General features: G+C 41.8%; 1 protein-coding gene across 1 annotated transcript in view; it reads left to right on the top strand.

Annotated features, from left to right (window-relative positions):
• The window catches only part of LOC118409574 (heparan sulfate glucosamine 3-O-sulfotransferase 5-like), a gene marked incomplete in the record, with an annotated part of 39,459 nt that overhangs the window by 26,734 nt on the left and 498 nt on the right, over window positions 1-12,227 (top strand). The window contains 1 exon segment of the mRNA XM_035810691.1: window positions 11,653-12,227. Coding sequence (XP_035666584.1) covers window positions 11,672-12,227 — 556 coding nt within the window.

The following is a 12,227-nucleotide window of genomic DNA, read 5'->3' as shown; positions in this document are numbered from 1 at the left end:
CAAAGTTGAGCGTACCCATATTGAAGTCATTTTCGTATTTGCTGGTACCCTGCTGACTACTGAAGGTGACTGTTGTAATTGGTAAGAAACAACTGTGCAGTAGTTGTTTTTGTGAGGTGAAGAGGAAATCTCTAGCTGGCATTAGACCTAATTTGTGGACTGGGACCCTCTAGTGCAGTAAAGACACTGCTTCAGCTGTCTGACAGGTAAATGATAAATGGATATGTGTCTTTTAGACCCTACATTCTAGACAACCACTCACTGAGGCTCAGAAGAAAACTTGATATATACATCTTCATGCTTGTATTGTCTTATCATACATAAAGGATATCTTAGGATAAGTTAGTTTTTGTTGCCTGAGTGTTATTCCAAATATGTATATGCCATCATAATTTTCATTCACCAATATCAAGCTGAACAGTTGTTTTGGAATACTGGTATATCAGTATTACAGAAGCCATGGTTATCTAACTAGGCCAGGAAAGCCCTATGGTTTCAGCTCAATACATTGATTATACTCCATCATCAAGAACTGGGCCAGAAAAATCAATAGTAATGTCCCTGTGGCTTGACAGTGGGTGCTGAAACTGTAAATCGCAGCCACTTGTAGAATGCCTTGTAACAATGGTGGGCAGGTTTTTGCATGACCTCTGTACGGTGACCCCTGGCCTGTGCCTGGTGACCCGTGTAGGAACACTGTATTGCACCATGATGGTCGCACCTCGGTGATGGATTGTCCTCATAAGCACCAACATGGTCTGAGAGGGCAAAGTAAGCAACAGGAGCTTAAGAATATGCTGAAACAGGTGATTTCATAATCAGGTTTTGAAAACGTCAGGCTTCTTCTACAATCAGGTTTTGAAAAATTCAATTTTCTTGTCAAAGGAAAAAGGAAGGTATCAGCAGTTTCATTGAATGATTGATGTGTGAGCAATTTTCCCTGATGTTATGTGTGTACACCAGTCTTTCTCCATATGCAAGTAAGACAACAATGTCTAAGTCTATAGCATGAGAAATCACTTTACATCACAATGTAGTCTCTTGAGCGTAGCGGGAGGCAGGTGTATTAGCAGGCACTGGAACCTTTTGATGTCTAGAGAAACCTCTGACTTCTGATTTTAGCTGCTTACATGTACCCAGTCATTCAAAAAATAGGGCTTCTATTTTTACCATGTTCCCACAGCACCTAGTGCAGGGGATTTATTGCTGCTCATTTGCAGTAATTCTGCTTGGTCGGCGATCCAAGAAATGGCCATCATCGCCTGCTCTACTTCATCTCACAAGGTGTCACTGACAGTACTGTAGTTAGATTGCCTCAATATCCCACTGATTCCTGCAGGCTCATCTCTGAGGAAGGTCAGGAAATATTCCATGGACTTTGATGGGGTCAAAAAGGTATTAGATCAGTGGGTAAGGAGGATGGCTTTTTTTATTATGGCTTGTCTAGCTTGGTTTAATGAAAAGTTTCGTACCATACTTTGTGAGTTGTGATATTTTGTGTTCTGCATTTAAGTACAAGAAGCCAAGATGTCTTGTCATGTATTTGCCAGTTCAATGCTTTTGCATTACCAGAATGGCACATTTTGTCTGCAGATGTTTTGGCCAAGTGGACAAACTATCATGCTCCTAATTAGGCTATCTGTAACATGCAGATGTATTACCCCAAGTGTATAATATCTCTCCCACATGATAGATTAAGATGCCCTCCTAGACACATTAAAACATGTAGATAGAAGTCTATCTATATGACTGCCCCCATATGAGTTATGAGCTCATTCATATTGTCCTCAGCAGGATGATTAAGATCTTTCACGAAGTTGTGTACACATCTAGATATCTTACCTTTGGAACAGTAATTCTCTCCTTACTCTTGCTTTACCTTGGTGATTGAATCAACTAGGGGTCTTATAATACCCTACCGCATACTTCATGCTTACTTAGTAGCAGTTTAGCCTACTTGAATCTTCAAATAAAGACAAAGTCCCTACAACAGTGTAAGGTGACAGTTGAAACGAAGATCACATTTGAGCACAAAGTACATGTATGTGTATTGGACCATTTGTCTCACATGGCACAGCTGGAGGGGAGGAGGAGTTGATGTAAGGTGGATAACTTGTACCTGCTAAGGAAATTGAAAGGAGGGACGTGGGATCAGGCTTGAGTTGTGTAAGCACATTTATGGGATGAAGCTTTTAACACATTTAAATAACAAGCACTAATTTCTCCTTTCGACTTAAGGCATTGCTATTTAGTATCAAAGTTTAAGCAGATGTCAAAACCTGGTGTATTCTAAGTGTTAAACACCTATTCTTGCAACATTTGGTTCTCTTTTAGTTTTACAAAATCTAGCATTGCAATATTTTCATATACTTATAATACATGCCAACTAAACTCTTGTTTGGTGAATATAGAGAAGAAATCAAGACAATTTCAACCTGCAATAAAGAGGGTTGAATATGGTTGTTGGAAGAATAGCATAAAATCTTCTCTGTATGGAAAGACATGTCAAGTTCTTACAACAGATATTCTGACCTTCACCAGGTGACCTTGCACATCTACCATTTGTAATCACCACATTCCCAACATATAACCTCTGACCCCTCCATCTGTCCATGTTCACTTTGAACTCCCATATTTATGGGGAAGTGCACTTACACCTGACAGTATGCTTCATCATGGGTGGACCTTTTTCTGTTGGAGGTTGCCATCCTAACCATTACTGGGTTTTGATCCATGTTTGAAGGCACCTAGTATGACGTCTGTACTCTACATTAAGGACGCCTATATCTTGCATTACTGTATCATATTTTGGAGAGGAGAGGTGACCTAAATTATAAGTATATACATCAGTATATCATGGTAAAAGGCTCCTGTCAAAGATAGTGACCAGTTCAACCATGTCCAGAGGGAAGCATGATAAGGTGTACTTGTTTCTTGATAGGACTTCTTCAGCGCATCTTGGATGAATCCTAAAACAGTGCATTTGTACTTTGTAATAAATGCTGCATCATAAATTGCATGATTTGTAGCTACTGCCCTATAGAATTGATGTTTCAGCTTCCTTAGATCCTATCTGGTGATTAATATTGTAAACAGCTTTGAAGAAGCAGGTTTCTTGGTGTCAGAATCAAGCAGTATACAATTATGCAAGGCACCTTATTTGATTGAAACACCATGTCAGTGATTTTCCCAAGCACATTTACTGATTTAAAGTAGAGTAAGGACTCTAGCAAGATAAGTAATGGATTAAACCCTTTTGCATGTTCTGGCAATTTTGGTAATGTAGAGTATTCCAGAGACAGCCATACTCCTGGTGTGTTGGATGTCTTAGAGGAGAAACAAGGCACCAGATATGGTATTAATGGATCAATCTACTTTACATGGTCTGCTAATTTTTTAAATGTCACTTGTGAAACAAGTTGTGGGGATACAGACTACCATGAATAGCATGACAAATTCTGCATGACTATGGTACAGAAATAATTTCTTTTATGGTCTACTTTAATAAGATTTGGAGACATGCAACCGAAGGATTGTATCAACTTCAACATTTAATTTCATGGCTAGCATTTGTAAGTCTTAAACATTTTCATTGACATTAAAAAAACAGCTTTAGGAAAAAGAGTCGTTTGGCCTACCCCCACGTCTACTTGGAGATTATTGAATGAACAGTATCCAACAGCATCAGGGGACCTGAAAGTCTTACAGTTATTGATATTAGCCTAAATTCATTATTGTAGGTCATGTTTGACATATGCCCTTTCATCAATAAAGGTCAAGGTCTTTTTTGATATGCAACCCTTGGTATTGACATCGTATGATAACTACATTTCAACATAGCTCGGCAGTGCTAGTGATTTCAATACTGTAACAGAATTCTTTGCTAAAATGCCAGAAAGTTTCATCCATCCCTTAAGAGAAAAATGGTTTGTTGGCAACTGTTTGTATGCTGAGTTAATCCCTGAATGAGTAGGTGATTCCTGTGCAGCAGGGCAAAAGATCCTGTAGGTGTGCACACTAATGCTACAGGGAAAGTCTCAGCACTGGAACCAAAGTGGCAGTAACTGTTGCTTATCCTAAAGATTAAAACACAATACAAGCCCTCTGGCCTCTCTCTCTCATTTATCGTACTTTGTGACCCAACCAAAATATTTACCTTGCACAGGTGTGTTAGCGAGAGCACCTTGTGAACACACTGTAGTGTCAATACAGGTCACAGCATATCACAGCCCCTAGGTATCCTGTTTCTGCCTCCCTTTCTTTCTCTGCCATTTACCCCCAGGATTGGCAGGAGGTTTGGGTGTCATACCCTGCACAACTCCTGCTGAAGAAGGTGAGGATGCTTGTAGTTGTAGTAGATGTGATGCTGTTGTAACACTTTAAAGACATCCCAAACATCCTGTTTGTTGTGTAGTGAAGGAAAGGACTGGAATGATTACATCTTCAGGGTGTATGATGCTGTCATGTTGCTTTTGGTCAGTTATGGTGTGTGTTTTAGGCTACTTTTTGTATTGTACCTGTGTGAAGGGTTGTTTGTTACACTCTGACTTTGCTTGCCTTGTTTATCCCAGGGACTGCATGCTAAGCACCATCAGTTGGGGGTAGTTTCAATATTTTACCACTTGTGGTTTCTTATGGAATGGTTACTTGTTTAGCCAATACATTAATCTACCTGTTTATGTCAGTTTTGCCCCAGTGTAAACATTCAAGGTCCCCTCTACAGGAAGTGTGCCTCTCTCAGATTAACATCGTTACTACCCTCAGCATGTGCCCATATCCGTTCTGTGCACCAAACTACCCTTCATCTGAGTATGGTTTTGTTTTGGACTTGCACTGTTTTCCTCATGACTGCACTTCGTACCTGTCAAACATTTAGATGGCAAGGCTTGATTCCTTGATAGAAGCATTTTGTACTGATCCAGTCTGAAGTATATAGCACTAAATCTTTCTTGGACTTAATGGAGAGTTGCCGATAAGACTGGCAGTTACTTGATGGTCAGTATGGCGTCTCACGCTATCATGTTTGATCTTAGGGGTGCCTGGAAGCTGATGGTGTGTCTTTTCAACCTTCCAGTAAATGGGTATGTAACTGGTTTTAAAAGGAAAACATCTCTTTTGGTAGAGATACATGTGAATAGATTTAGTGTGTTTTACTTGTAATAAAACCATGAACTACCTTACCCATCACAAACCCAGGAAGAGATAAGTAGCTTACAAGACAACTCCTTGCATGTTTTTCACAGCCAACATCTTTTTTGCATGGTTTCCGTCCTTCCATCCAAAGCTGTGTTGAAATAGCCAGGCTTCAGCCTATTGACTGTATGTGTGCAGTTGTTGATAGATATTGATTTCTCTGTGCTACAAATAGCAAGTTTTCAGTTCGATTAATGGCCGTGATTTCTTTCTATAACCAAGATATCATCTCATCAATAATGTACCATCCCTGGTGGTCGTGGCCCAAGGACTCAGTGTGTTTGTAACTTGAAGTACCGGTAGTCAGTTTCCAAACAATGTGAATAGACATTCATGGCATTAATCTCGTTGAAAAAAATCCAAATCACCCCTTAGCTTAGTAATGGTCCATCCCAGGGCCCAGGACCTTGTATATCAGCACATCAGAAATTGACAGTAATCAGAGTTTGTGAACCCATAAGTGGCAGGTGCATGGGAACATCAGGTATGCTGCTGTTTTGGTATCTGCACCATCTCCTGACAGGACTTGCCTAGCTCTACCAGCACTGTCTTATGTCCAAATGGCAAGCTTTGATTTCAGTGATTTGGTGTAATGTTTTGGCATTCCACAAACTTGTAAAGCCATTTTAGGGGATTTTGATGTTTTGTTCACTGTCAATGATTGTATTAATATTGTATGTGGGAGGAGTTAGACTTCGAACACTTAAACTGTTGAACTGGCCCTCAGATCTGAACCAGCTGCTTGTGAGGTAGAGAGAAAAACATTCTCTGACCTGCAGAACTTAGTCTAGTTGTCCAGGTGTACACCTAGCCCCTAAGCACATTATCCCATATGGTGACAAATTTGCACGGGCACATCCAGAAGTTAGAGTGCTACCGGTGAAGTGAAGCCACAGAAGCCAGAATCTTACCCTCATGTTTAGCCAGTAGTAATACACATTCTTGTATGCATATCATGCAATTCAGTTAATTGGTCTGGGGTAGAGCCTTTGATTCCTTTGAAGTCTCTTTGAAGATTTTTTTTCTGTAACAATTGGAGAATGAACCATCTGTATTGGATACCAGAAATACCAGTTTCTTGGATACAGGAAAAACACAGTCAGTAAGATTCTTCTCTGTCTTTCATCCAAGAATCAGAGTAATACTATATGTAACGTTATTCCCAGTCATGGCTGTACAAGAAACAGGAATGTGCTCTCCTTTCACCAAGTGCAAGTTCACTCCTGCAAAGGTAGATTGCTTCTCTTTAGGTACCATTGCTGGAACAAAAGCCACTTAGCTCCAATGGAAAGTTGTCCATTAGATGACTGAACCTGTTGTCTCTTTTGATGACCTTTAACCCTTTGCTCATGCCTCACTCTCACTCTTGCATGAAGAGGGTTCCAGAAACCCATGCCTTACATAACAGGGGAATACCTTGCTTTGTCATCATGCACCTTGCTTTGTTTGCAGACACGTTTATTCATCGTGTTTATTTTGGGGCCACATCTATGCTAACACCTCTCTTTGTTGTCCAATCCTCCTTTCTGTGGGTATGTCTTAACAACTGTTCCATGACATGCAAGACCAGTCATGGTAGAGTAACCATTTTAACCATCAATTTGTGTGTAATCTCAGGAAGAGAAGTAAAACAAACATCACAGGATTTTTCAGCTTTGACCTCCCAACACGTGGACTTGTCGAGTAATAACTTGGTAGTTTGGTAATGTGTTCGTAGAAGAAGATTGTTGTTGAGACAATGAAAGGTATCCTACTGAAGTACTTCTTTGTGATGGTGCCTTGATCTGAGGGCCTTCATTACACTATAGATGACTTACATAAGAAAGACAGCAAGTCTGTCACATACTTAACCTAAGGCGACCTCTCAGGTCAACCAGCTGGAGCTTTAGACACCAGTGCCAAACCGCCAAGAAGCCTTCTTCTGTTGGAATTCAACTGAGAAATTAATTTTCTGCCATGGACTTAGAAGATTTAGTGGCTTACACCTCAGGAAGGTTGCATGATTACTTGCTACTTTCAAAGTGCAAAAGACTGGGTTTCCTGCAAAGGTGGTCATTTAGGGGGACCAAAGATTAAACTGAAATTGGTGCTGAGAGAATTGATTTTGAGATCATGTTTGGCCTTGTGTGCCTGTAATGTTAATAACTTCGGTCTCTGATGTTAACCCCTCAATTCATTGGTGTGGGCAAGGAGGTTAGATATCCTTATTTAACCTCCTTGGTGTGAGGTGATTTTTGTCCAAAAAAGAAACGTTTATTTTCAACTTCATCGCTTTCTTTCATGATGCTGGAAATTGTACCTAATGGTAACTCCTTTCAGGCTCTCTTTCTTCAGTCTTCATCTCTCTAGACTTGAATGCCCTTTGGTTAAGTAATAGAATGTTTAAGCTTGTAATATAAGAACAGTACGCATGGGCATTCCTATCCACATCTTGAGAACACAAGAACATTCTCACAGTTATATATCTTTAGAATAGATAGATTCAAGATAGTTGAAAACAGGTTCAAAGTTCTTGATGTTCCATCAATCCATGTCAGATGGTGAAAGTTATGGCGGTGTCCATTTATAGGACTGTAGTAAATACTGTGGAACAGCAGGAGCTGTCGTACTCTAGGACACGTTGCGCCAATGGTTGTAATTCAAGAGGAGGAACTGGACGTGAAACTGTTGCCGACTCAGCGTGCCTCCATTGGACTGTCCTGTTTACCAGACCGCAGCGTGATTTGCCCTTTGTCAGCATAGTTTTCTTGGCAGCAAGAAGGACTGGTCAAGTAGTTATATGTAGATGGTGTAAGGGAATTATTGCCAAAGGACTCTTGGGCAGTCTGTCTAGCCTGGTGTGTCTCCAAAGGGTGTACAGGCCCTACAGTTCATCTGTGGTGGGAATATTCACCCCTCCTACACTTCTGCAAGTCTGGCCTCTGGGTACATTGGCAACTGTGAGTGTGAGTTTGATTCAAATTGTGCACAAGGAGTAGATTTTTTAGTCTAGCTATGATTAGTTATGTGGCTATATGTGATGTTTTTATCTCGGCATGATCAGCTATTGAGAAGTTTTCTGCAACGTATATTTTTGTATAAATATATGTAAAATAAGCATGTGCCATCAGAATTCATCACAATCTTACACTGTCCTTTTTTGTGGGTAGGAGGAGGGTGATTGCCTTACACACATATACAACGCCATTACGACTACAATGAATAACGACAAAATTGAAGACAACTACAAAAATGTACACTAGAAGGATCTAGAAAGCCTTACACCCTGCCCCCCCCCCACATGTACTTGTGAATGGTACAGCCCTTTATAAGATGACAGGGATTTAGGACTGATCTGTTCTGGATTAGACAGGCAAGGTAAGACACCTGCTCTTAGTGAATAGTTAGCGTCGCCATGGCAACAGGCTTACCTGGCTTTGAACATTTTGCCAATCCTGTGCAGCAATCGTAATTCTGGCTGCGATAAAGTCTGAAGTATTAGTGAAGTGGTAACAGGATACTGGAGGGACTGAGACATGTGTAGGCGGTATTGGAACTTTTCTTGTGTCAAATAGACACTGAAATGTTTTGGTAGACAGCAGTTTAATCCTGTGTGTGGAATTACTTTGAACAAGTGGAAAATTGTTACCAGCAAAGGCTTCTAATTTCCTGTGATAGTGAAACATGTCCTTTGATATCTCCGGTGCCAAAAGGCAAATTTAACTTCCAGGCTCTTTGCTGGTTTGTCTTAAATTAGGGCTCTACCCCCTTACCCTCCCCACCTTCCTGAAACAGTTGTTTTTCCTGAGACAGACCTTACACCTTACCAGCATAAGGTGGCCAGGGGCATTTGTTGTCATTGTGAATGGAGTGGTGTGGTTACCTTTGATGAGGTGTAGTGTCTCCTGCATGGACCATACAGGGAGGGTGTAACTCACATGTTTACATGTAAGGGCCCCTATTCCACCCTGTCATATTAGATGACAAGTAACTGGCCCTGGGAAAATACTTTGAGCTTGGTACCAAACAAAAGCCAGCGCTGATCAGTGGCAGTGTAAGGTTCATCAGTGGTAGGGATTAGTCAGAAACCCTGAGCTGAGTGGTTCAAGCTTGCCGCCCCGTATCAAGTAATCAGGTTTGGCAGGGGAGAGGCTACTGCCTGGCTAGTGTGAGGACTGCTGCATGTTTTGAGGAAGTGGTACCCTTTGTGTGTGCAGAGATATACTGAGAACTTCCCCTTTCGTACGTGGCTACTTCTGTTGACACAACTTTGTACAGTGTGGGGTGGTAATGCAAGTTTTCAAGTTAAGTGCCTTACTTTTATATCTTTGATGTTTTTAATAACTGTTAGTCTATTGTTTTGTTGTAGTGCATGTAAATTGGATAGGCAGCCTCTGCTAACACTGTTCGTGCAAATCCCAAGATGCTGGAATACATGTATTATGGCTGTCCGTCATGTCATGGTGTAGAGGTTCCTTGCGATCTGCAATCTAGCTAGGAAGATGTACCATTCAGCATTCATACATTTTCCTATGCCAAACCTTCAATGTAGCCATACCTGGGTTTACGTGGTAGGTATGTTACTTGGTTAGTTATAAGCTAGTGGTCCAGGCTGGTCTTGTCTTGTGTCTGCTGTTAAAGGAGTGTTTACACCTTGAGACAGACAGATGCCTGGAATAGGCTGGAGGGCAGGGGCTGTTTGTGCTCTGCTGCACTTTGTTTCTTTCATCCCTTCCCAAATTGCAGTAAATAGGAAACACTCTCAGCCCCTGACAGCTCCCTGTAAACAGTGCCACATTCAGTAGGCAGGGCCATGATGTACAAACTGGGAACGGAGTAGAGAAAATAAACCACTCAGGGTGAGCACTCTCTTCTCTTCCACCTCTGAAAGTGTTTTAGCTGTACTACAAACTAGCACTGTTACAGCTATGGGAGATTCAGGAGAGAGTAGCTGACATTGGGACCGGCTGTCTGGGGACCAGGTCAGGTAGCTGAAACCATAACAGTAGCTTGAGCCTGAGACAGGTGCCCCTGAGGGAGATGGGCAGGCCACACGCAGTGCTGAGTGGGAGGCTCCTGTGCTATATTGTACACACTGTAAATTTGTTTCCTTTTACAGTGGGTATATTTTACAGTAAGAGAGAAAAGGAGGTTTTTACTGTTTCACATTTCCAGTACACAGTGTATGTTTGCCAATGAAGAAAATTGTTAAGATAGAAAGCCCAACAAAAATGAAAAAAAAAACCATCAAAAGTAGTCAGAGCCAAACCTCTGCTTGGAGAGTAGAAAATTTAGGGATTTACAGGGGTTTGGTATGTCAAGAGGAATATACTACAAGCAACATTTTTTAAGTCCTTTTTTATTTAATCAGTGGAAAAAAACTTTGTGGGTTAAATCAATCATGTGAAAAAGTGTAACAAGGTGTTGTGAATTACTAGTACTGTATGAACTTTTCGTGACCCATATATGACATAATTCTTGTTGTTGATGGGATATTGTTGAGTTTGACAAGACCAATTCTGACTATACTTAAGGAGAGACACGTGGTTCTAAATAACAGGGTCTGCACACACCTGGCTAAGCAGTACTGTGTTACAACCTTGGAAAAAAAGCCAAGTTTGTGCTGGATGTTTACAGAACAGTCATGGTTGGGGACCCTGAATACCCAGAAGTGATACAAATCTGTACCTGAACAGTCACCTGGCCACTAATGACTCTGTGTATACAAGAAGCCACCTGTCCGGTGCGCTAATGTGCCCAATTAGTGCTGATTTGCCTTTACTAGCCTTAGGCTGTTGCCATTGGTGATTATCAGGGGAGGATCATTTCATAGTGAAAGTGGTTCTTAGACATGATAATAGATTCTAGAAGCACTCTGTAAACATCTGTTCCCTTTAATGTTTGTATATTTTATGGTGAGTCCAATATTTACCCACATTATATATTTTTTATGGTGGTTGAATGGGTATGGATTGTTCGGTATCAGAATACAATGTATTGTGCAAGTGCGGTTGGACTTGGACATTGTTGGTAAAACCTTTAACATACTGGGTTTGACATCTGTGTGCAGTGTGTAAACTGACTTTGACACACATTACATGAACACTTGAAGCAGAGAGGAAGTCTGTTCCCACAAACCTGACATTTCTCACGTAACCAGTTGTCATGGAGCAGGCCTCGCCCAATCAGAACTGGGAACAGTCTAAGCCAAGTAGAAAGAAAGCAGAGACACAGCCATGCCAACTTGTGTATGGTACTTTGGCAGTGACCCCAATAGGTGAGAACAGGGGAGGGGCACCTATGGAGGGAAATGGATCCCAGATCTGCCTGTGATGAGGGAAAACATTAGTACTGTGGCTGGACCACCCTGGCTGTGAGGCCATCCTACAACTCAACACCAGCTCAAACTTGTATGGAAAATAAGCAATGATGGTATGTTGGGTAATGTCTTAACACTGCTTTCTCCTTATGTTTCTGCAGGTCCAAACAGTTCTAGTGGATGTCTGATGGGTTGACACGCATGCCGCCCTCGCGGATGCTTCCGTCTCGAGTCCTTGGCGTCCCGTGCCCCTCCGTGTCCCTGTTACCTTTGGAGAAGTCTTCCGTGTTGGAGTCAAAATCTGAGACGTGCAATGTCATGAGCGTGAAAAAGAAGGCATTCTTCCTGACCATTCTGGGAAGCACCTTCCTTATTGTACTTCTGGGCTACATGGGGCACATCGGTGCCAGCATGTGCTTCACCGCGGAGCCACGCCACACCAACTCCAGCCCCACATCGTCAGTGTCCACCACACGGGCAGTAGGATGCACCACAGCGCAGGGCAGAAGTGCTGACGGCTCGGTCATCATCAACTCTGACGGCTGGAGTGAAGACGGCATGTTGCATCTAAAAAGGACCAAAAAGCGCCTTCCCAAGGCAATTATCATTGGCGTGCGGAAGGCAGGGACTCGAGCTCTCCTTGAAATGCTCAACCTCCACCCCAAAATCGCCAAAGCTTCCTCAGAAGTTCACTACTTCGACATCGCCGAGAACTACGAGAAAGGAATTGACTGGT

Source organism: Branchiostoma floridae, chromosome 2 (assembly GCF_000003815.2).
Source record: "Branchiostoma floridae strain S238N-H82 chromosome 2, Bfl_VNyyK, whole genome shotgun sequence".
Classification (NCBI taxonomy): domain Eukaryota; kingdom Metazoa; phylum Chordata; class Leptocardii; order Amphioxiformes; family Branchiostomatidae; genus Branchiostoma; species Branchiostoma floridae.
This window is presented reverse-complemented; position numbering and strand designations above follow the sequence as displayed.